Below are 25,821 nucleotides of genomic sequence, written 5' to 3'. Positions count from 1 at the left end.
CCCACCAGAGGGCGCCTGGGTGGTGCAGTCGGTTAAGCCACTGACTGTTGGTTTATCAGGTCCAGATCTCAGGGTCGTCAGATCAAGCCCCAGGTCAGGCTCTGCACTTAGTGCATTGTCTGGTTGAGGTTCTTTCTCCCTCTCCCTCTGCCCCTACTGCTCCTACTCATGCTCACTCTTGCTCTCTCTCTTTATTAAATAAATAAATAAATAAATAAATAAATAAATAAATAAATAAATCTTTTAAAAAGAAAAGGAAAGAGCCTCTTACCACCAAAGAAGTTTATTAATCCAGCCCGCTCCCCCACCGTCATCCTGGCAGGGAAAAAACACAACTGGCAGAAAAAGTGCAGACACCAGGTGTCAGTTTGGATATTTCCTTGCTTCTCCCAGGGCTGACAAGCAGAGATACAGAACTGCTTGTGGTTCCTGGTACAGATACCAAAACTAGGAAGTGATCCGTCCCAGTGCAGATTTCCCAGAAGTAAGAATGAGATGAGACAAGCAAAGGACGCCCCCTGGACTCAACCAACGCAGCAAACATTCCCTGGTTATAGAAGAGAAGTGAAAGTTATAATCCGGAAGGGAAATTTGGCTGTGTGAGCAGTAGAATTGGGGGGTGGAGACATTTGATGAAGTGAAGTTTTTTTAACCCCCTTTTAGACAATATCATTAGATAAACATCCTTTTCAATGATACAACCCAAGTCATTTCTGGCCCTTTTCCTGGAAAAGCTTTTTACTGCTGTCAGTTTACAGGAACAGCAATAAGAGGCCATTTTCTGGGCATACAGCCCAGGACTCAAAGGGAGGCTCTAGAGAACATCTGGTCTGCTTGATATATAGAAGCCAGCACTGCATGTGTGTATTTGTGTGTATGTGTTTTTCCTATGCTGACTCATGGCATTGAAGTCTTTCTGGAAACACCCCCACCTTTGTAGCCAGCCAGTTTACACACACCCCTTCAGCTCCTCCTTGATTCAAATGTTAAGTCAAGAGGAAGAAGGAAAACAAGTTCGAGAGCTGCTCTCAAGCATCTAGAATTCTCTGCACCCCACCTCTTGAGAAGAGAGACTGGCCCCAGCTCTGACTCAGTCTACTACAAGCTGGACTCTCCTCTTAAAGCACGAACTTTATCTGAGCCTTTGGATAAAAGTGGAAGAAAAGAGTCCACAAGTACGGTGAACTCTGCAGGAGGCAGAGGGCTGACAACTGGCAGTAAAAACAGAAAGATGGCAGATCCTGAAATTGAACTTTTTGTGAAGGTAAGTTTTCTAGCTAAAATAACGGCATATGTATTATTTCTTGACATTGGACCTCAGATTCTAAAAAGACGTCAATATTTGGGCTAGAGATAAATTATTTTGTCATTATATTCTTCCTCTCAGTACTCGACATATGCCTGGCTGCTACATGATAATAAGAAAACACATTAGTATAAAAAGGCAAAGAGCTATTGTGGAAAGAGCACTGGACTGGTTGGTTAGACAGAACAACCAAGTTATATTCTTGGTGGCTTCCTATGTAACTCTGGACAAATCTCTCCCTCCATCTGGACCTTTGTTTCTTCATCTGTACAATGTAGGAGACTGACAAAATGATCCTTAAGGGCTTTCTAGCTCTTGCAATCTGTGTTTTATGGGATGGGTTTTGTAAGGCCTAAATGGGGAAAGTATGGGCTGAGAGCCCCAATCCCACACATAGCCCAGATCGAGCTTTCTAAAATTCTCCCATAATAGATGAAGATCACAGTGTAGTCACATGGACACTATGGGAGAAAACAGCCAGGAGTCTGTGTGAGGAGTCTGTGTGAGGAGGAGGCATTTAGAATTTTGCGTTTCCTCTTTATAGTCTGCCTTGGGGTTTTTGGTAATGCCTTGACTTTTCAGAAAAGCCCTTTGGAAAACCCCTAAGGCAGGAGCAAGGAACATGTGTTTCTAAATTAACTCATCAAGAAAAATAATAATTCTGTATAAGTTATTCTAAGTATAAATTACAGTTTCCTTAAACTTTGCTTAGATTGACTATTTTTTCTCTATATTTTCCTTGACTGTTACAAGTATCCAGGATAATAATAATCATAGCAAACTCTCATATCATGTTTGGCTTTTTTTCTGAACACTTCACCTGTAGTACTCATATTTACATATATTACCTCATTTAGTCCTAACACCTTACATTATTAGTACTAAAAGGAGTAGTATCATGAGTAGGAGTAATGGTAGTAGACTTGTCATTATAGTCATATTGTTGTTCTCATCTCTAGATAAGCAAGCAAAGGCAATAAAGTTTGTTACTTGCCTCTAAAACTAGATGTCTATTGATGACTTACAAAGACATAAAATAAAGTATGTCTACCAAATGCTAGTTTAAACATCTGTTAGCCAAAGTAAGACTTTCACAATCATTTAAAAATATTTGCAACTGGTCACATATATACACAAAGGGCATAATCAACCGCCTTTTCCAAACTATAGGAGAGTGATCCTTGAATTCCTGCATTGCAAAATAATCCAAGTAAGTGTTGGAGTATGGGGCATAAGAGCTACTTCTCTTATCTCTGGATTTTAGCAAAATATGTGACTGCTCAGACACAATATAAATTAGCCTTAATTTCCTAATTGGCTTTTCACATCTACCAATTTCAAACCACGGGTAATGTCTCTTCATAGGGCAACTAAAGTGTTCTTTTAGTCTAAACTACTCATTTAATCCAATCCAACTCCCCTAACTAGTTGTTGGCATTGATCTACATAAGTCAATCTTCATAGAATTCCCATATTTGGGTACTAATCTGGACAGGAGAAGTTAGTGAATCATACATTGGATGAACAAATGTTTGGTTAAGTAATAACTTTCAAGTTAAAATAACTAATCGTTTATTGAGTACTTACTATATGGCAGGCATTGTGTTAAGAGGTTTATTATTAACCTTATATTATAGATACAGAAAGTAAAGCAAAGAGTATCTAAGTAACTTTGTCCAGGGTCACATAGCCAGTGAATGGCAAGGTTAGAATTCCAATTTTTTAAAATAGTTATGTTTAATCTTATTGGCAAACTCTTTTTAGTGAATTTTCCAGAATTTCATCAGATGGAATCCTTTAGATATAAGCTTATCTAATAACATTGATACAAATCACAGATTTTCTAGAAGAACGTTGAGGATCATCTGGTCCAGGTTTTTATTCTGTTTTGCTTTAAGGTGTGTTCCGCAGAGCTCCACAAGTTTCACAGAAGATACAGAGGTAGGGCATAAGGATTGAGAGGCATGAAAAATGTTAATGAGTAAGTTTAAAAAGCTCTGCTCTTTATCTATGGTATCTCATTATAGATCATGCAGTTTCTTTCTAAAGATGAAAGGAATCTGTGATTTCCTCAGCTACCCCTGGCTGTGGCCTAGAAACCCTACCACAACTTCTTCCCCATATCACGGATGGGATACCTATAGGAGATTAAGCATTTTCCTGTTACAATTAAGAATTCATATCACACTACCTACGTGTTTTAATGTAGCCCGTGAAAACATTGCCTTTCAGCTCTGAATGCCTTGGGCAAGATTTTTAACCATGAACTAAAATCAAAGTATTTTTTAAGATTGTATTTATTCATCCATGAGAGACACACGGAGAGAGAAAGGCAGAGATACAGGCAGAGGGAGAAGCAGGTTTCCGTGCAGGGAACCCGACATGGGACTCGATCCTGGGTCTCTAGGATCACACCCTGGACCGAAGGCGGCGCTACACCACTGAGCCACCCAGGCTGCCCATATTTTCTAACATACATTTTATTTTCTCTAAATGCAGACTCTATCTTACTGGTTTGTTGTTCATTGTTAAACAGATTGTGTGTTTTCTACCAAACACACTAAAATGAAGTTTTAGTAGATCTTTACATAAAGTTATAGAACTGAACATTTGAGCCAAAATTCTGAATTTGTCAAAGCCATTTCACCTCATACCCTAAACCCTAACCCCTAACCCGAAGCTCCTAACCACTAACCATAACCATAACCCTCTGGAGAGGTCTCTGAACTGAAAATACCAGGTACATACCCCAACTCAAATCCTAACCCTAACCCATAACCACTAACCCAGTAAACCTAGTCCCTAAAATTGACCCTAACTGTAACCCTAACACTAAGCGTAACACTCTGGAGAGGTCTCTGAACTTCAAAATACCAGGCACATACTCTAACCATAACACCTAAGCCCAGGAGAAGTCTGGAGTTAGATTCTCTGGTGAGTTCCTGAACTGCAAAATTCCAGGGACATGCCCTAACCCTAACCCTTGATCTGAGGAAGTGGCTTACTGAACATAGGATTTAAAAAGCTGAGAAGCAGGGCACCCGGTGGCTCAGTGGTTTGAGCGTCTGCCTTTGGCTCAGGTCGTGACCCCGGGGTCCCGGGATCGAGTCCCACATGGGGCTTCCCACAGGGAGCCTGCTTCTCCCTGTGCCTGTTCTCTGCCTCTCTCTCTCTCTCTGTGTCTCTCGTGAATAAATAAATAAGATCTTTAAAGATAATAATAAAGGAAAAAAGAAAGATAAGCTGAGAAGCAGCCTAGTTTTCCTAGAGATGTCCGTAAACATGCAAGAATTGGTAGTATTGGAGCACCTGAGTGGCTCAGTTGGTTAAGTGTCTGACTCTGACTCTTGATTTCGGTTCAGGTCATGGTCTCAGAGTTGTGAGATTGAGCCCGGTGTTGGGCTCAACACTGGGTGTGGAGCCTGCTTAAGTTTCTCTCTCTCCCTTCCCTTCTCCTCCCTCCTTCCCTCCCTCTCTCATTCTCTCTCTCTTAAAAAAAAAAGAATTGGTAGTATTTCTGAAAATGGGTGTGAAGGTACAGGTAAAAACAGAAAAATCTATTGAATATATATTTAAAGAGTATTTAGGGGACGCCTGGGTGGCTCAGTGGTTGAGCGTCTGCCTGTGACCCAGGGCGTGATCCTGGAGTCCTGGGATCGAGTCCCACATCTGGCTTCCTGCATGGAGCCTGCTTCTCCCTCTGCCTGTGTCTCTGCCTTTCTGTGTGTGTGTGTGTCTCTCATGAATAAATAAATAAAACCTTTTTTAAAAATAAAAAAATAAAAAGTATTTAGAACCCCAAATCCCCTCCCTGCCTCAGCTTGATAGAAGGTTGCCATGTTTATTCTCATCCCAGCAGAAGTGTGAGGGCCAAGTTAGCTAGGGGTCGGTCCTGCCTGTCCCTGCTGCTTCCCATACCTGCCTAGCTGCTGTCATACTTCTCTTTTCTTGTTTTATCCTATTTTTTCTTTTTTTTTAAATAACCTAAAAACTGGTAGAGGAGTTTTGCAGGTTGAAGCCATGTCTAAATGAAAGTCCTCAGTAGGTGTTAAAGGAAACAGGGAGGGGAGGTCCTGAAGCCTCCTGCCAGGGGTCAGGAATCAGGGGCTGCCCTGGCCTGAGTGGCTGGGGGCCTGGCAGGCGTGGACGGGGCAGGTGAGGTGCAGGGGCTGTGGCCTGATGAGCAGGTGGGGCACACTAGCGGCTGGGCAGAGTGTGGACTGGTGTTCTGGTATTTTGTGTGTATGCTGCTTTTCTTTTCTAACCAAGAGGCTGGTTTTGGCATCTCTGTCTCATTCCCTGGGATCTAGTGGGAGGTACAAGTTCGGGGCTGGAGAAACAGGGAAGGGCTATGGAGGTCAAAGTCTTCCAGGCTTGCAGGCCTAGGACACCAGAGCCCTCAGTTACCGGTGAGCCCAAGCTGTCCAGAGCTCAACATGGGTGATTGGGAATCAGGTATGGAAATTGAAAAAGGCACGAGACAGGCCATCTCCCCGCCCCTTACAGCCTGACTGGGGATGGGGGAGAGGTGGGGCCAGTCGGTGGAGGAGTGTCCCAGCTAGGCCCGCTCTTGGGATGGCTGCAATGATGAGAAATCCCGGGAACTGTATTCTTAGAAGAGGTGTCTGAATGACAGGATACCTGGCACACACCCTAACCCTAATCCATAACCCATAACCCCTAACGTCAATCCCTAACCCTAAAACTCACCATAACCCTAACCTTCTGATGATATCTTTGAACAGCAAAATACTAGGCACATACTCAAGCCCTAACCTAACCCCCAACCCTAACCCTAACCCCAACAGAAGTCTGGGATTCTATTCTCTGGAGAGGTCTCTGAATGGCAAAATACAGGCACATACCCTAACCCTAACAACACGAAAATATTTTCTCTATGTGGAAAAGAAATAAGAGATTATACTTTTCTCTTAATTTTCAGACCAATTTCAAACCCTCTTAAAACTATCATAAAGACTATCATAAAAGCAGATCAATTTCTAAAAATCCAACAAAATTATTAGATGGGAGAAAACGTTGTTTAAGGGTTTGGGTTTTGGAGTACACAGTCCTGGACTTGCTACAGGAGACGAGTATATAGGTCATCAGCTGTTGACTAGCTGAGTGTATTTTAACAAGTCAGTTTCTCTGATCCTCAGTTTCCTCATCTGTAAAACAAGAATTTGTTTTATAAATTTATTTTTTATTGGAGTTCAATTTGCCAACATATAGCATAACACCCAGTGCTCATCCCGTCAAGTGCTCCCCTCAGTGCCCGTCACCCAGTCACCCCCACCCCCCGCCCACCTCCCCTTCCACCACCCCTAGTTGTTTCCCAGAGTTAGGAGTCTTTCATTAAAACAAGAATGTTAACAGAACCTACCTCATGGGATCATCTTCACTGTGTGGATCAAAAAATAAATAAATATGTAAAGCACTGTAGTTGTTAACTAGTAGACATTTAATAAAAGTCAAATATGGTGGCTATTATTATTTTTCATGTTTAGAAACTTAGATCACAGACATACAGAGAAAAAATTGCTTTTGTGAATGACCACATCCTGTCCTTGCCAGCTAAATATACTTAAGAGTTGGTAGTTCATCAATGAGGCTAGAGCATTTACATCCTAAAATTTTCTGTGATGGCACTTTAAATCAGCATATTGTAAACAGGGGGAAAAAACGGTTTTCCTGTAAAACTTGACTGCATTTCCCCCACATCTCAATGTTTTGCCTTTCCTTTTGCCAAAGGCGATCCACCCTTCCTGCTGTATCTATTCTCAGACTCCATTCTTCTTCCTGCCTCCCACCCATAATGGTGTTTCTACTCACTAGGCCCAGTTCTGATTGGATCCCTAGTTTGACTTCTGTTACAAAGGAAACACAGCTGCCAAAGTTGGGTGCCTCTTCCCATAGCTCTTCACTCCCTGACATCACAAAAGAACAACCGTAACCATCATTTCCTCTCTTGTACCCATTGCCAGGGAAAGGAAAATTTGCCAAAAAAATTAGGATTATGCCCAAGGCTTCTGGGACTTTGATATTGTTAGGAATCACGGATCAGAGCAGCTTTAGGGTGAAGTGTCCTTTACTTTCTTCTGTAGACTGAAGCAAAAGCAAACAAACAAACAGGTCCAACAGATGAGACATGCTCATGGCTTGGACTTGGGTAGCTAGTAGGTAACAGTGTTGGACAGATAGCAAGCATCAAATAAATATTAAATGAATGAATAATGTAATAGCCATGGAAAATGAAAGAACTAAACTTATTTGGAGATATTTATAGGTAAAACGGACAAGAATTAGTGTTGGATTTAATTTGGGAGTGAAGGGGCGGGTGGGTGGCTCAGTCGGCTAAGTATCTGCTTCTCTCTCTCTCCCCCCTCCTCCTCCCTCATGCTCTCTCCCTCTTACGTGCTCGCTCTCTCTCTCTCAAATAAATAAGAATCTTTTAAAAAATAATAATTTGGGAGTGAAGCATAAGGCTTATTGTCAATTTTCTAATTTAGGCAACTTAGTAGGTACTGTCTTGTGTGCTCAGGCTGCCATAACGAAATGCCATCGATGCGGTGGCTTAAACAACAGATATTTATCTTCCCAAAGTTGTACAGGCTGCATGTTCAAGATCAAAGTGCCATCATGGTCAGGTTCTTGTAAGCACTCTGTTCCTGGCTTACAGGTGATTGCTTGCTCAGTGTCCTTGCATAGTGGGTGGCAGAGAGAAGGGGGAGGAGAGGAGAGAGAAAGCTTCCTGGTCTCTTCTTATAAAGGCCTTAATCTTATCATGAGGGTCCCATCCTCGTGGCCTCAACCTAATTACCTCTCAAAGGCTTTGCCTCCAAATACTATCATATTGAAGGTTAGGGTTTCAAAATATGAATCTGGGGGGAATACAGTTCAGTCCGCAGCAGATAGCAGTGTCATTCACAAGATTAGGAGCCCTAAAGAAAGAGTAGGTCCGTGAGTGCACTAAAGAAAAAGGAAGGAATTCAGTTTGGGACATGCTGATTTTGAAGTGTCTAAAACCTGGATTTCTCACGAAGACAGTGTATCAGCCATAGCCCTCTCAAGAAGTGGCTACCTTTTCTTCCTCATTCTTCTCACCACTGAGCCTGGAAGTGAGGTCCATATCCATTAGGTATCCTTGCCTCCACATACCTCTTTCCAGACCATTCTCCTTCCCCCATCCAAAGAAATACCCATGTTGAGTATCATAAAATCAGACTAAACCACGCACTACCTTTCCTCATTATAAGTCTTCCAGAAAAAGAAAAAAAAAAGTCTTCCAAACACCAGGCCATTCTCCCCTATTTCTTGAGGAATTTTAGCTTCTGGATAATTTTCACTCTCTCGAACACTATTCCTATCAAAATTCTTGGTGAGTTTAATATCTACGGAGATGAAAGTTCCAGTACTCTGGCCTCTCAGATCCTTGACTGCTTCCCTTCCGCTGATCTTGTTCTTCCCTTTCCATGGTCACACCCTAACCTTGTCACTACAACCTCTACCATGCCTGCATAACATCATTATTTGGGGGGAGGATTGTTCTACTTTTTGGATTTTTACATTCCAATTTACTTTATTGATGTATGATTCACATAGAATAAGAAGTACCTATTTTATTTTTTTAATTTTTTATTTATTTATGATAGTCACAGAGAGAGAGAGAGGCAGAGACACAGGCAGAGGGAGAAGCAGGCTCCATGCACCGGGAGCCCGACGTGGGATTCGATCCCGGGTCTCCAGGATCGCGCCCTGGGCCAAAGGCAGGCGCCAAACCGCTGTGCCACCCAGGGATCCCTGAAGTACCTATTTTAATTGCACAATCCAGTGACACTTTTTTGTACATTTTTTTAATTGGAGTTCGATTTGCCAACGTATAGTATAACACCCAGTGCTCATCCGTCAAGTGCCCCCCTCAGTGCCCCCGTCACCCAGTCTTTTGACATATGTTTACACACATGTAACCACTGCCCCAATCAAAATACAGAACATTTCTATTACTTTAGAAAGTTCCTTTGTGTCTCTTTGTAATCAGTCTTCCCCACTATATCCCACTACTCCCTGCGAAGAAATCACTGACCTGTATTCTGACAGGATAGATCAGTTTGTGTTTTCTAAGATTTTCTATAGATTGAATCATACAGTATGTACCTTTGTTTGTCTGGCTTCTTTCACTCAGCATAATAATTTTAAGATTTCCCGTATTGTTATGTACATCAATCTCTCATTCTTTTTTATTGCTGAAGTGTTCCATTATATCGATGTACCATATTTATCTATCTACCCACTGGAGGACATTCGGGTTGTTTCCAGGTTTTTGGCTACTATGAATAAACGTTTATGTGCAAGTCTTTCTCTGGGCATATGTCTTTACCTCTTTGGGGCCAATACTTAGTATTAGAATTAATGAGTCAGATGTTAGGTACATTTTGAACTTTGACAAACTCTTTATAAACCATTGGTACCGTTTTAGACTCTTAACCGCGGTGTATCGGTTCCAGTTGCTCCTGGAATACTCGGCAATACTTGGTATGGTCAGTCTTCTAAATTTCAGCTATGCCAATGTGTGTGTACTGGTATCTTGTTGTGCTTTTGATTTTCATTTTCCTGTTGACTAATGATGTTGAGCATCTTTTTGTGTCATTTACCATCTGCATCTCTTTCATAGAGTGTTTGAATCTCTTACCCCTTTTTAAGTTGGATGGTTTGTCATGGAGTTGTTAGGAGCTATTTACTAGTATATTTTATATATTTTGGATACAAACATTTTTCATTTTCTTAATAGTTCCTTTCAAACCACAGAAAACCACATTGCAGCTTTCACGTAGCTCAATTTATTGAATTTTTCTTTGCCCTCACTCACCCTCTGAATCCCAGCCATATTGACCTTCTTTCAGTTCCTTATAATGCCATTGCTCAAGCATGTTGCAAGGCTTTTGGACATGCTATTTGCTGTTTAGAACACCTTCGTTGTGCCTATTCACATATTTAACACTTATTCTTTTTAAATATTTTATTTATTTATGAGAGAGAGAGGCAGAGACACAAGCAGAGGGAGAAGCAGGCTCCATGCAGGGAGCCTGATGTGGGACTCGATCCCGGGTCTTCCGGATCAGGCCCTGGGCTGAAGGTGGCACCAAACCGCTGAGCCACCCGGGCTGCCCAACACTTACTCATTCTTTGAACTCAGTTCAAATGCCATTTCCTCAGAAAAACCTTCCCTAACAGAACCCATATAGTGTTTCTCTGTTACACACTCTCATGACATGCACATCCTTCCTTCAAAGAACTTACCTCATTTTAAAAGTAAGTTAAGGGATCCCTGGGTGGCGCAGCGGTTTAGTGCCTGCCTTTGGCCCGGGGCGTGATCCTGGAGACCCGGGATCGAATCCCACGTCGGGCTCCCGGTGCATGGAGCCTGCTTCTCCCTCTGCCTATGTCTCTGCCTCTCTCTCTCTCTCTCTCTCTGTGACTATCATAAGTAAATAAAAAATTAAAAAAAAAAATAAAAGTAAGTTAAGCTGAGAGACTACTTCTTAAATATCTGTTATATACAGTATAGATTATATGTAATGTCTGATCTATTTTAAAAACATGATTATTTGTCCAGTAAGTATTTATTGGGAGAGTGAATGAATGAATGAAGAATAGAGGGGCCACAGATAAACTCAAGTATACATAAAATTTCAAAGCAGAAAAGTGTGTTGTTTTCAATCAGTGAGCAAAAGATGGATCTTTATTTTTTCACCATGATTTTTCTTACTATTGAAGTATAGGTAATATGCATTGTTATATTAGTTTTATGTATACAACATATTGACTATTACATATTATTACAATATTATTGACTATATTCCCAATACTGGATTTTTCATCTCCATTATTTATTTATTTTATAACTGGCAGTTTGTACCTCTTGATTCTCTTTGTCTATTTTGCCCACCCCCACTTACCTCCCCTTTGGTAACCAGTAGTTTGTTCTCTCTATCTAGAGATGGGTTTGTTTGTTTTGTTGTTGTTGTTGTTGTTGTTGTTTTGCTTGCTTCCTGTTTTATGTTTTAGATTCTACATATAAGTGAAATCATATGGTATTTGTCTTTCTCTGTCTTACTTATTTCACTTAGCATAATACCTTCTAGATCCCTTTATGTTGTCACAAATGACAGGGTCTCATTCTTTCTTTATGCCTGAGTAATATCCCATTCATCTATTGATAGACACTTGGGTTGCTTCCATATTTTGGTTATTGTGAATAATGCTGCAATAAACATGCGGGTGCATGTATCTTTTTTAATTAGTGTTTTCATTTTCTTTAGGTAAATGCCCAGTAGTGGAATTATGTACTACATCATATTTCTAATTTTTTGAGGAACTTCCATGCTGTTTTCCATAGTGCTCAGACCAATTTACATTCCCACTGCAGGTGCATGAGGGTTCCCTTTTTTGCAACAGTTGTTATTTCTTACCTTTTTGATAATAGCCATTCTGACTTGTGTGAGAGTATATATCATCGTGGGTTTGATTGGCCTTTTCCTGATTATGAGGGAGAAATGTTTATTCAAGCCTTCATTTTTAATGAGATTATTTGGGATTTTTGGTGTTCAGCTGCATAAGTTCTTAGCATATTTTAGATATTACCCCCTAATGAGATACTTCATTTGCAAATATCTTTTCTTATTCAAGAGGTTGCCATCTTCTTTTGTTCAAAGTTTCCTTTGCTCTGCAAAAGCTTTTTATTTTGGTGTAGTCCCAATGGCTTATTTTTGCCTGTTTCCCTTGCCTCAGGAGACATAGCCATAAATATGTTGCTAAAGCCTATGTCCAAGAGATTACTGCCTATGTTTTCCTTTAAGAATTTTATGATTTTAGTCCTACATTTAGGCTTTTAATCCATTTTGAGTTTATTTTTGTGTATGATGTGGGGGGAAAAAGTGGTCCAGTTTCTTTCTTTTGCATGTAGCTGTCCAGTTTTCCCAGCACCATTTATTGAAAGACTATTTTCCCCATTGGATATTCTTGCCTCCTTTGTCATAGATTAATTGACCATACAAGCATGGGTTTGTTTCCTGGGCTACTTTGTTCCATTGATCTATATGTCTATTCTTGTGCCAGTACCATACTGTTTTGATTAGTATAGTCTTGTAGTGTAGTTTGAGATCAGGGAGCATGATACCTGTGGCTCTGTTCTTTTTCAAGATTGCCTTAGTTATTCAGGGTTTTCTGTAATTCAATGCAAACTTTCCAATTGTTTGTCACAGCATTTGATGGAGATTGCACTGAATCTGTAGATTGGACATTTTAACAGATTTTAACAATATTAACTCTGCCAATCTAGGAGTACAATATATCTTTCCATTTATTTGTGTCATCTTTAATTTCTTTCATCAGTGTCTTATAGTTTTCGGAGTACAGGTCATGCACCTCCTTGGTGAAATTTACTCCCAGGTATTTTTTAAAGTAGGCTCCACACCCAGCATGGAGCCCAACACAGGGCTTGAACTGACGATCCTGAAGTCAAGACCTGAGCTGAGATCAAGAGTTGGACATTTAACTAACTGAGCCACCCAGGCATCCCTGCTAGAGTTTTTTATGCAGTTGTAAATGGGATTGTTTTCTTAATTTCTCTTTCTGCTGCTACATTACTGGTGTATAGAAATGCAACAGATCTCTGTTTATTGATTTTGCATACTGCATCTTTGCTGAATTCATTTATTAGTTCTAATAGTCTTTTAGTGGAGTCTGTAGGGTTTTCCACATAGAGTTTTATGTCATCTACAAATAGTGAGACTTTTACTTCTTCTTTATCAATTTGGATGCCTTTCGTTTTTCTTGTTTGATTGCTGTAGCTAAGACTTCCAGTACTATGTTGAATAAAAGTGGTGAGAGTGGACATCCCTGTCTTGCTCCTGATCTTAGAGAAAAAGCTTTCAGTTTTCACCATCGTGTATGATATTAGCTGTGGGTTTTTCATATATGGCCTTTATTATGTTGACATATGTTCCCTTTGAACCAACTTTGTTGAAAGTTTTTATCATGAATGGATGTTGTATTTTGTCAAAAGGTTTTTCTGCATCTATTGAGATAATCATATGGTTTTTATCCTTTCTTTTGTTAATATTCTGTATCACATTGATTGATTTATGAATTTTAAATCATCCTTCAATCTCTGGAATAAATCCCATTTGATTATGGTGAATTGTCCTTTAAATGTATTATTGAATGCTATTTGCTAGCATTTTGTTGAGGATTTTTGCATCTGTGTTCATCAGGGACATTGGCCTGTGGTTTCCTTTTTCTATAGTGACTTTGGTTTTGGCATCAGGGTAATGCTGGTCAAAATATGGATCTTTAAATGAATGGTGTTAAAACAACTATTAACTATTTTTTAAAAACTTAAGTTACATAAGCTAGAGTCCCAGTATACTCCTGGTGCCCAAAGGCAGGCGCCAAACTGCTGCGCCACCCAGGGATCTCCGTGTATCAAAAAGTATTAATGTTGAGCAGCCCTGGTGCCTCAGCGGTTTAGCGCCGCCTTCGGCCCAGGGCGTGACCCCGGGGTCCCAGGATCAAGTCCCACGTCGGGCTCCCTGCGTGGAGCCTGCTTCTCCCTCTGCCTGGGTCTCTGCCTCTCTCTCTCTCTCTGTCTCTCATGAATAAATAAATAAAATCTTTCTTAAAAAAAGTATTAATGTCTTCAGTATACAAATGGAATTTTCAAATCAATAAGGAAAATATCACTTTGATAGAGAAAAATGTAAGATTGTCATGAACAAACATTTAACGAAATAAGGAAATCAAATCAGCAATAAACATATGGAAAATGCCTTTCAATGAGCACTGGGTGTTATTCTATATGTTGGCAAATTGAACACCAATAAAAATAAATTTAAAATAAATAAATAAATTTATTAAAAATAATTAAAGTTCAAATCAAGAAGGATAGCAGTTTGGGGGAGTAAGGGAGTTGGCAAATAGGGACAAGGATACAAAAAAAAAAGGAAAATGCCTTTCAGGAAGGAATTTTGGCAGGATCTATCAAAATGGAAAATGCACTTACTCTTTTTTCAACATTCTCATTTTGAATATTAACTCTAAAGATAGATATAGTCTCAGAAGTGGAAAAAATTATACGCCTAGAAATATTGCTGCTGAACTATTTAGCATAGCAAAAATTTTGGAATATCTGAAATGCCCATCAATAGGAAATGGTTCTATAAATTCTGGTAATATATAAAATCAACTATCATTATTATGTATTCATTACACTTGTCATCTTAAGTTTTTTAAAGATTTTATTTATTTATTTATTTGAGAGAGTGGGAGAGAGCACAAGAGCAGGGCAAAGGGCAAAGGGAGAAGCAGATACTTACTGAGCAGGGACCCCGATGTGGGGCTCAATCCCAAGACTCTGGGATCATGATCTGAGCTGAAGGCAGACGCTTAACCGACTGAGCCACCCAGTTGCTCCTACCCTTATCATTTAAAATACAATAAACTTATTTGATTTATCCCTGTCTGCCCACAGACGGTAGACTACATGAGATTAAGGACTTCCAATTTTGTCTCTAGCAACTGGCTCATTTCCCAGTAGGCACTCAATATGTACTTGAGCAAATGAATGAATGAGGCCTTCCTTTATCTTAACAGGCTGGAAGTGATGGGGAGAGTATTGGAAACTGTCCCTTTTGCCAACGCCTCTTTATGATCCTCTGGCTTAAAGGAGTTAAATTCAATGTGACTACTGTTGACATGACCAGGTAAGAGGACATGTTTCATTCAGAAGATTGAAATCAGTAGACATCAATACAATGTTTGTATAACATGTACTTTATCTAGAAGCCTAACTCTGCTTATTTTCAATAATCATAGAAAGCCTGAAGAGCTGAAGGACTTAGCCCCAGGTACCAATCCTCCCTTCCTGGTGTATAACAAGGAGTTGAAAACGGACTTCATTAAAATTGAGGAGTTTTTAGAGCAGACACTGGCTCCTCCAAGGTACAGCATTATACATGATGTTATTGTTCTTGAGAAAATCTATTTTATTGCCCTATTATATTGCAGATTGAAGATTCTTACTTCTAGACATCTCTTTTTCACTGTTCAACCTCTTTTGCTATTTTTCTAGAAATGTTTGCAGAGATCCCCATGATTACATGACTACAAAACTGTACTACACAATTACTTATTTAATATATTTAAATCTATTAAAACTTTATGAGATGTAGGTAATATATTAGGAAAGGGCAAAATATAGATTTGGAGACCTGGAAAAAGCAGGTAATTTCAGCCATAATAAAGGTTGGGGGCATTTATACTGATAGGATTTAAACTCATTTTATTGTAGAGCCCTCACAAGATCTTCAATTTTGAAATAGCCTTTGATTCAGTATGATTTCTAAACTTGCAAGTTGAGAAATATAATATCTATTATGCATAAACTTTCCCCTTCAACTTCAAAGACACGAGGACATTAGATGTAACACTTCAAAGTATTTTTAAGAGATCTTATTTATTTTAGAGAGAGAGTATGCATGCAGGGGGAGGGGCAGAGAGAGGGGAGAGAGAGAATCCCAAGTAGACTCCGTGCTCAGCATGAAGTCCTACCAAGGGCTTGATCTCACAATCCTGAGATCATGACCTGAGCTGAAATCAAAAGTTGGATGTTTATCTGATTGAGCCACCCAGGCACCCCCAAAGTATTTTTTATATTTCTTATGCTGTGCCTTTTATTTCCATGACTTATTCATTCCATAACTGTAAGCCTATATCTCCCACTCCCCTTCACCCATTTTCACCCATCCCCAACCCCCTCTCCTCCAATGACATCAGTTTGTATTTATAGGTCTGTTTCTGGAGGCATCACAGTTCCAGACTTCATGCTATTTCACAAAGCTGTAGTGATCAAGACAGTATGGTACTGGTACAAAATGATGGGTATTAAGGAGGGCATGTTATGATGAGCACTGGATGATACATGTAAGTGATGAATCACTAAGTTTTACTCCCGAAGCCAATATTACACTATATGTTAACTAACTAGACTTTAAATGAAAATCTTAAAAAAGGAAATTTGAAAACTCAAAAAAAAAAAATAGACACATAGAGACACCTGGGTGGCTCAGTGGTTGAGTATCGTCCTTCGGCTCAGGGCATGATCCTGGGATCCTGGGATCCAGTCCACATTGGTTCTCACAGGGAGCCTGCTTCTCCCTAGTCTCTGCCTCTCTCTGTCTCTCATGAACAAGTAAACAAAAGCTTTAAAAAATAGACACATAGATAAAAAGAACAATAGAAAGCCCAGGAATGAACCCACGACTATACAGCCAATTAATCTTTGACAAAGTAGGAAAGAATATACAATGGGAAAAAGATGATCTCTTCAACACATGGTGCTGGGAAACCTGGACAGCCAAAAGCATAAGAATCAAATTGGGCCACTTTCTTATACCATAGACAAAAATATACTAAAATTGTCAGAAATACCTAATTATGAGACAAGAAACAATTAAAATCCTAGGACACAGGCAGTAACCTCTCTGACATCAGACAAAGCAACTTCTTCCTAGATATGTCTCCTGAGGCAAGAGAAACAAAAGCGAAAATAAACTATTGGGACTTCATCAAAATAAAATGCTTTTGCACAGTGAAGGAAACAATCAACAAAGCTGAAAGGTACTTACAGAATGGGAGAAGATATTTGCAAATGACATATCTGATAAAGGATTATTATTCAAAAAATTAAGACGTTATAAAAGCAAACACCCCAAAAAACAAATAATCCAGCTTAAATATGGGCATAAGACATGAACAGACATTTCTCCAAAGAAGACATCCAGATAGCCAGACACATGAAAAGATGTTCAATGTCACTCATCATCAGGGAAATGGAAATCAAAACCACAGTAAGATATCCCCTCACACCTATCAGAGGGGCTAAATTAACAACACAGGAAACAACAGGTGTTGGCCAGGATGCAGAGAAAGGGGAACCCTATTGCACTGTTAGTAGGAATGTCAGCTGATGAGCCACTCTGGAAAACAGCATGAAGGCTCTTCAAAAAGTTCAGAATAGAGGAATTCCTGGGTGGCTCAGCGGTTTAGCTCCTGCTTTCGGCCCAGGGTGTGATCCTGGAGTCCTGGGATCGAGTCCCTCGTCAGGCTCCCTGCATGGGGCCTGCTTCTCCCTCTGCCTCTCTCTCTCTCTCTCTCATTAATAAATAAATAAAATAAAATCGCTTAGATGATTTTATGTTATGTGAATTTTATCTCAATTTTTAAAAAAAGATTAGGTTTTTAATTGAAATTGCACTGAATTCATATTACTATTTGAAGAAACTTCATTTTATGATACAAATTATTCCCATCAGAAACACAATCTGTGTATTTGTTTGGGGACCATCAAATTTTTATTTATTTTTATTCAGATAAAATTGTCATATAACATTGTGTAAGTTCAAGGTGTACAACCATGATCTGGTATTTATATATTGTAATATGATTACCACTGTAGTGTAAGCGAATATCTCTATCACATTACATAATTATTATTTCTTTTTTTTTTGGTGAGAACAATTAAGATTTTCTCTTAGCAACTTTGCAGTCTGTAATAGAGTCTTGTTGAGTATAATCATTATGCTGTGCTTATTTATCTACTAGTTGCAAGTTTTTAACATTTATTTTTTTTTTTTAATTTTTATTTATTATGATAGTCTCACAGAGAGAGAGAGAGAGAGAGAGAGAGGCAGAGACACAGGCAGAGGGAGAAGCAGGCTCCATGCACCGGGAGCCCGACGTGGGATTCGATCCCGGGTCTCCAGGATCGCGCCCTGGGCCAAAGGCAGGCGCCAAACCGCTGCGCCACCCAGGGATCCCAGTTTTTAACATTTAAACAACATCCCTGCAATCCTCCCACCAAGGTGCCTCTAGACTATTATTTTGCTTTTTAGATTCCACATATAAGTGAGATCATAAAGTATTTGTCTTTCTCTGTCTGACTTATCTCACTTAACATAATGTCCTCAAGGTCCATTCATGTCACAAATGGCAGACTTTCCTTCTTTTTATGGATTAATAATATTCCATGGTATATAAGCACCACATCTCCTTTACCCGTTCATCCACTGATTCACATTAGGTTATCAACCTAAGTGCCAGTCTTATGTTCTTTGATAAGATTTTGCCTTGTTTTTTTTCATATTGGTTCTATACCTTTTCTATTAAGCTATTTCTAAATATTTAATACTTTTGGGACACCCAGGTGGCTCAATCAGTTCAGCACCTGCCTTCGGCTCATGTCATGATCCCAGAGTCCTGGGACCCAGCCCTATGTTGGGCTTTCTGCTCAGTGGAGAGTCTGCTTCTCCCTCTGTCTCTCCTCCACCTCACTCATGCTCTCTCACTCTCTCTCTCACTCTCAACTAACTAAATAAAATCTTTTAAAATTAGACCAATAAATAAATATTTAATACTTTTATCACTATTGTAAATGGAATATGCTACTAATATCCATTTCTTTTTTAAAGATTTTATTTATTTATTCATGAAAGACAGAGGAGAGAGAGAGAGAGAGAGAGAGAGAGAGAGAGGAGGCAGAGACCCAGGCAGAGGGAGAAGCAGGCTCCACGCAGGGAGCCCGATGCGGGACTCAACCCCGGGACTCCAGGATCACACCCTGGGCCGAAGGCAAGCGCTAAACCGCTGAGCCCCCCAGGGATTCCTCTAATATCCATTTCTATCTGGTTATTGCTAGCATAGATAACTTATTTTTTAATGTTTGATTTGTATTAGCCACCTTGCCAAAATATATCATTTATTCTAGTAATTTTTCCTATATTTTCTTGGGTTTTCTAAGTATACAATTATATTGTTGCTTTTCTTCCAGTAATTGTACTAGTGCTTTATGTTGTCTTTCTCAACTTGCTAGGACCTCGAAAACAATATCTACTATAAAAGCAATTATGAGTGTCTGTCTTGTTCCTAAATTTAATGTAAATGGTTCTAAAGTCATCATTTAGAATGTTTGGGTTTTTTTTTTTGTTTTCTTGTTTGTTTTTTTTTGTTTGTTTTTGTCTCATTTGTTAGTGCATTCAGCACAATGTTGGAGAGGAGTAGTGATGATGATCAATCTCATCCTGTACTCATTTTAAGGGAAATAGCACTAACATATCATCATTTAATATGGTGCTTACTGAAAGCTTTTGATGGGTGCATTTTATCAAGTTAAGGAAATTAATTAATTAGTTTAACCATTCAACAAATATTTATTGAATATTTAGTAAGTGTCAAATACTGTTCTAGGCACTTTGGACACATCAGTGATTAAACCAGGCAAAAATACTGTGCCCTAGTAGACCTTACATTCTAGATGAGGAAGACAATAAATAAGCAAGATTAAAAAGCAAAACATAAAGTACTTTAAATGATGATAAATAGTAAGAAAAAACAAAGCAAGGGGGGAACTAGCAAGTGTTAAGGACAGAAGAAAGTTTGCAATGTTAGGGTGGGTAGAGGAAGGCCTCACTTAGGAAGGGATATTAAAACAAGATCTGAAAGAAGAGGAGGAACAGGTCATGTGCATATATGAAGAAAATCACTCCATTTAAGGGTAAATGAAGTGAAAATGCTTTGGGGTGGGAGCTTGTCAGGCCTGTTTGAAGAACACTAAGGAGATAAGTGGGGAAGAGGGGGAGGAAATGAGAGCAGAGTGGTAAGAAAGGGGCAGATCACATCATTCCTCATAGCTTACTGCGAGGACTTGGGGTCCGAGTCTGATGAGATGAGACATTGCAGGGTACTAAGTAGGGAAGAGACATGATACAACTTATCTTTTAACATGACTGCTCTGGCAGCAAGTACAAAATAGTCTAGGAGTGTGGGGGACAAGAAGCTGTTGCAGTAGTATAAGCTTTGGACCAAGCAGGAGGCAGTAGATGCGGAGAGAAATGGATAGATTCTGGGTACATTTTGGGGTCTGTGTGTGGTTTTCTGTTCAAATTTTTTTTAAATTTTTATTTATTTATGATAGTCACAGAGAGAGAGAGAGAGAGAGGCAGAGACATAGGCAGAGGGAGAAGCAGGCTCCATGCACCGTGAGCCTGATGTGGGATTCGATCCCGGGTCTCCAGGATCACACCCTGGGCCAAAGGCAGGCGCCAAACCGCTGCGCCACCCAGGGATCCCTCTGTTCAAATTTTTAATTTAAATTCTAGTTAGTTAACATACAGTGCAATATTGGTTTCAGGAGTAGAATTCAGCGATTCGTCATTTACATACAACACCCAGTGTCCTCCTTAATGCCCATCACCCATCTAGCCCACCCCCCACCCACTTCCCCCGGGTACATTTTGAAAGGTAAGCGGGCTAGAATTGCTAATGGATCAAATATGGGGATGGAGAGCAGAAAGGAATCAAGGAAGATAACTGTTTGACCTGACCATTTCTAGTGGCTGGTGGGTTTTTTGTTTGTTTTTTTTTAATGAATGAGAATTGATTTTCATTCAATACTTTTCCTGCATCAATTCATGATCGTATGATCTTATTCAATTTCTTAATGTGAGGAATTACACTATTACATCATTTGATTTCATTATGCTAAATCAAGTTTGTATTAAGGAGAGGCCAGCTTGGCTACCTTTTTCCATCCTCTCTATCCTGTTTATTCCTTCATTTTTATGTAAGTTACAATAATTTAAAACCATGTTTTCCTATCACTTATCTTTGAAATTGTATTACCACCAATATATATCCTGCCAAATAGGCTTTCAGGAGCAAGTACAGGTGACCTAACACCATTTAAACCATTGTTTCTACATACAAGTTAATGAGCTTTGAATTCTCCACAACCAGTTTCCCGGTAAACTTTAGAAACTTCAGTATTCTGATATTGAGAAAAAATACATATTTCCAATGAGAGTTTTGCAGGACCTTTGGTTTCCAGCACAATTTTCCAAAACCTCCATTCTGAGCAGAGCGTAAGCTAGGACACTTGGTCTCTGATTTGTTATGTGTGAATAATCGTGGAGTGATGTTTCTTTTTAAGGTATCCTCACCTGAGTCCCAAGAACAAGGAGTCCTTTGATGTGGGCTGTAACCTCTTTGCCAAGTTTTCTGCATACATTAAGAATACGCAGAAAGAAGCAAATAAGAGTGAGATACTTTTGTTTAAATTTCTGTTTCTCTCACACATTTGCTGACACTCACAGTCTCAGGTAAAATAGGATTTTCCTGAATACATAGTATATTGGGGAATACACTCTCTGATTCTTTCTCCTCTCCACTGAAATTCCTTTGCATGAGGTCTTATTAAATTTAGAAGCCAAGATTCAATAGGGCAATAACTAAGCTCAATTAGAGCACTGACATGCCAGGAGTGAGCTAACTGCAGGACTCTATTTCAGCCTCCCAACTTTCTGATTTCTGAAACTATAGCATCTACCCTCGCCCACAAACATTCCTGAATAGGTCCACTGTCTTCTGATTCATGAGGGCTATTAGTCTCAGATTCTACTTTCTGCCCCTTCTGTGTTTAACAATAACATAAATGACTTTTTCTTTCTTTGACTCTCCTCCCAATGCACCTCCTCAAGAAAAGTCCAAAAATATTTTTACTCATCATTTGATTCAACATCTGACCCTGTCTTATCAGTGGGTAGTGGAGCGTTCTAGTTAACTATTTCGATTTTAAAGGGCCAGTGTATGTGATTAGAGATGTCTACATGTGTGAAAAGCATATTGAGAATGTATTTAGTCATGAAGACAAAATATTTATTGGTAACCCTATGACTTCTTTATCTCAGATTTTGAAAAATCTCTGCTCAGAGAATTTAAACGTCTGGATGACTATTTAAACACCCCGCTTCTGGATGAAATTGATCCAGACAGTGCCGAGGAACTCACAGTTTCCAGAAGATTGTTCTTGGATGGGGATCAGCTGACACTGGCTGACTGCAGCTTGTTACCCAAACTGAACATTATTAAAGTAAGTCTTTGTAGGGCTAACTGAATGGTCTGGGAGGGGTTTTGGAGTCGCCAGCATGAAACACAGTGACTGTTTAGTGTGAGATTGTTATATGATAGCTTTGTCATCATCATTATGCATAGTGTATATCTCTTTTTTTCTCCTCAGAGGAAAAATCAGTAATGATCTTCTCTGGGAATCATAAAAACTTCTTGTTTCTTTCTTCCCAAATTAGAAGGTGTTTTCCATTGTCTTCTCTATAAAACAAGGATAATATTACCCATTTCATGGAATTGTGGAGAAAATTTAATTAAGGCATGTAAAATGCTTAGAACAGTATCTGGATCTTAGCAAATGATAATGTGACCTAGTAATAATTTTATGATGGTTTAGTCATTGATTTAATAAATCCTTATTGAACAGAACTTACTCTGTCTCAGATCCTATGCCAGACACTCAGAATACATGAAGAAATAAGACACATTTGGGACCCTGAGCAAACTCTTAGTCTAGTGGAGAAATATTTGCACTTTTTCTGGGCTTTCTTCTTCTAAACATATTAATAATTAAATACAGCATAAATATAAATATGATTATACACATATTGTTTTGTCTACATTTGTAAACAAAACATTAAACTAGTAAGTCCAAGATTCTTTAGGTTTATTTTTGTGTAGATAACACGTCCTTAATGATCTTGACTTTTGAGATATGTTTCTATATACTAGGCATGTCATTGATGCGTTTTACTATGACGTGTTTTTTCCTTTTTTTCCCCAAAACCTTAGGTTGCTGCCAAGAAATACCGTGACTTTGACATTCCAGCAGAATTCTCAGGAGTCTGGCGCTATCTTCACAATGCCTATGCCCGTGAAGAATTTACCCACACATGTCCTGAAGACAAAGAAATTGAAAATACCTATGCAAGTGTGGCTAAACAGAAGAGTTAGGACAGCTCTTTTAGTAGAAAAAGCTCTCCTTTCACTTGTTATCATATTATAAAGGCTTTTGGAAACAAGAATATGGAAAATACTGTTTCCTCTGACTCTCTTATGACAAGAATGCTGTGTATTCTGTATCTAATCAGTCCAAAGTATCTTCTCACTGTGTATTTTAAAGTTCTTTGTATATTCAATTAATCTTTATTCCCATGGCATAACCACTGCAATCTTAAATCACATGGAAAGCATCAAGATCTTTTGCTATTTAATTGAATTATTACAATGTGTTGTGTGTAAGCTCAACAGATGGCCAAAGTTACAAAAGACATATTGCTCATAAACTGCTCTTTATAAACACTTCCATCTAAATCATTAAAACAATTTTATATTTTTGTTAGTTTAATACATGAGTGAATTTATTTCTGATATGAGTAATAAATCAAAGAGTAAGTATATCAGAGAGGCAAATCCTAAAAGAATAATTTTAAAAATCCGCTCTGAAAAGAGATCAAGACCAACGGGTATTCGAATGGCATTGAACACCTAGAAATATGACTGCCTCATAGTCAGAGATGAGAATATGACCTTCATGACCAGAGTATATTGTTAAATAAGCAGGTATTCATTAAATATAACATAATAGTAATTTTTAAAAGATCAGAAACAAATATATGGTAAAGTTGCAAAGTAAATTGGACCTATTATTCCACAGAAATAAGAAGGAAACTAAGAAATTTGACTGACCAGAAGGTCTTATTCCTGTCCATAGAAAGATAAGCATGCTATCCTCAAAGAATAATGACAAAGATTTGTATAGAATTTAAAATGTTCTATTACTATATGTACTCAAATTTACATGTTAAAATGAAATCACTCAGATCTGAAACTAAAGCTGGACTTAACTTGGTCCTTCAAAGGAGAAACAAAGTTCAGCCTCAAAAACAGAAGATACTGGGCAGCCCGGGAGGCTCAGCGGTTTAGCGCCACCTTCAGCCCAGGGCGTGATCCTGGAGACCCGGGATTGAGTCCTGTGCTGGGCTCCCTGCATGGAGCCTGCTTCTCCCTCTGCCTGGGTCTCTGCCTCTCTCTCTCTGTGTGTGTCTCTCATAAATAAATACAATCTTTTAAAAAAAAAACAGAAGATACCATAGGTCAATGGAACAGAATGAAAAATCCAAAAATACAATCGGAGAAGGACAAACATTATATGGTCTCATTCATTTGGGAAATATAAAAAATAGTGAAAGGGAATAAAGGGGAAAGGAGAAAAAATGAGTGGGAAATATCAGGGAGGGAGACAGAACAGGAGAGACTTCTGACTCTGGGAAACGAACTAGGGGTGGTGGAAGGGGAGGAGGGCAGGGGGTGGGGGTGACTGGGTGACAGGCACTGAGGGGGGCACTTGATGGGATGAGCACTGGGGGTTATGCTATATGTTGGCAAATTGAACTCCAATAAAAAATAAATTTTAAAAATCCAGAAATAAGCCCACAAACTACATGGTCAATTAATCTTTCCAAGCTGATAAGAATATCCTATGGGAAAAAGACAGTCTCTTCAACAAACGTTGGGAAAATTGGACAGCCACATGCAAAAGAATGAAACTGGACCGCTTTTTACGTCATATACAAAAATAAATTAAAATGGGTCAAAGGCCAAAATGTGAGACCTGAAACCATCAAAATCCTAGAGGAGAAAGCAGGCAGTAACCTCTTTGACATCAGCCATAGCAACTTCTTTCTAGATATGTTTCCTGAGGCAAAGAAAACAAAAGGAAAATTTAACTATTGGGACTTCATCAAGATAAAAACCTTCTGCACAGCAAAGGAAACAGTCAACAAAACTAAAAGGCAGCCTTCAGAATGGGAAAAGATATTTGCAAACATCAGATAAAAGGTTAGTGTACAAAAAATATAAAGAAATGATACAGGACACCTGAGTGGCTCAGTGACTGAGTGTCTGCCTTTGGCTCAGGTCGTGATCCCGGCGTCCTGGGATCCAGTCCACATCTGGCTCTCCACAGGAAGCCTGCTTGTCCCTCTGCCTGTGTCTCCGTGTCTCTCATGAATAAATAAATAAAATCTTTTTAAAAAAAGAACTGGGGATGCCTGGGTGGCTCAGCGGTTAGGCATCTGCCTTTGGCCCAGGGCGTGATCCTGGGGTCTCGGGATCGAGTCCCGCGTCAGGCTCCCTGCATGGAGCCTGCTTCTCCCTCTGCCTGTGTCTCTGCCTCTCTCGCTCTCTGTGTCTCTCATGAATAAATAAGTTTAATTTTTCAAAAAAAGGATAAAAAAAAGAACTGATACAACTCAACACCCAAAAACACAAATAATCCAGTTAAGAAATGAGCAGAGGACTTGAATAGACATTTTTCCAAAGAAGCCATCCAGATGGCTGACACACACGTGAAAAGATGCTCCACATCACTCATCATCGGGGAAATACAAATCAAAACTACAATGAGATATCTCCTCACACATGTCAGAGTGGCTAAAGTGAAAAACAAGAAACGTGTTGGGGAGGATATGGAAAAAAAAGGAACCCTCTTGCACTGTTGGTGAGAAAGCAAAGTGTTGTAGCCACTGTGGAAAACAGTATGAAGGGGCCTCAGAAAG

The 25,821-nt window shown here is 39.3% G+C and overlaps 1 protein-coding gene across 1 annotated transcript; it reads left to right on the top strand.

Annotated features, from left to right (window-relative positions):
• Positions 1 to 997: 997 nt before the first annotated feature.
• CLIC2 (chloride intracellular channel 2) lies at positions 998 to 23,609 on the top strand. The gene is made up of 6 exons (NM_001195154.1): positions 998 to 1,264; positions 14,957 to 15,066; positions 15,179 to 15,304; positions 21,348 to 21,454; positions 22,105 to 22,286; positions 23,054 to 23,609. The coding sequence occupies exons 1-6, from the start codon at positions 1,232 to 1,234 to the stop codon at positions 23,213 to 23,215; spliced, it is 720 nt and encodes a 239-aa protein (NP_001182083.1). The 5' UTR covers positions 998 to 1,231; the 3' UTR covers positions 23,216 to 23,609.
• The last annotated feature ends 2,212 nt before the right edge of the window (positions 23,610 to 25,821 follow it).

Source organism: Canis lupus, chromosome X (genome assembly GCF_011100685.1).
Source record: "Canis lupus familiaris isolate Mischka breed German Shepherd chromosome X, alternate assembly UU_Cfam_GSD_1.0, whole genome shotgun sequence".
NCBI lineage: Eukaryota > Metazoa > Chordata > Mammalia > Carnivora > Canidae > Canis > Canis lupus.
Note: the sequence above shows the minus strand (reverse complement) of the source record. Positions and strands in the feature narration are given on the sequence as shown.

Bases quoted from the DNA above. Each gene is read 5' to 3' on its own strand.
- CLIC2 (NM_001195154.1), top strand. From the start codon at position 1,232: ATGGCAGATCCTGAAATTGAACTTTTTGTGAAG. The intron at 1,265-14,956 runs GTAAGTTTTCTA...TTATCTTAACAG, and splicing joins AAATTGAACTTTTTGTGAAG to GCTGGAAGTGATGGGGAGAG. The intron at 21,455-22,104 runs GTGAGATACTTT...TCTTTATCTCAG, and splicing joins GCAGAAAGAAGCAAATAAGA to ATTTTGAAAAATCTCTGCTC.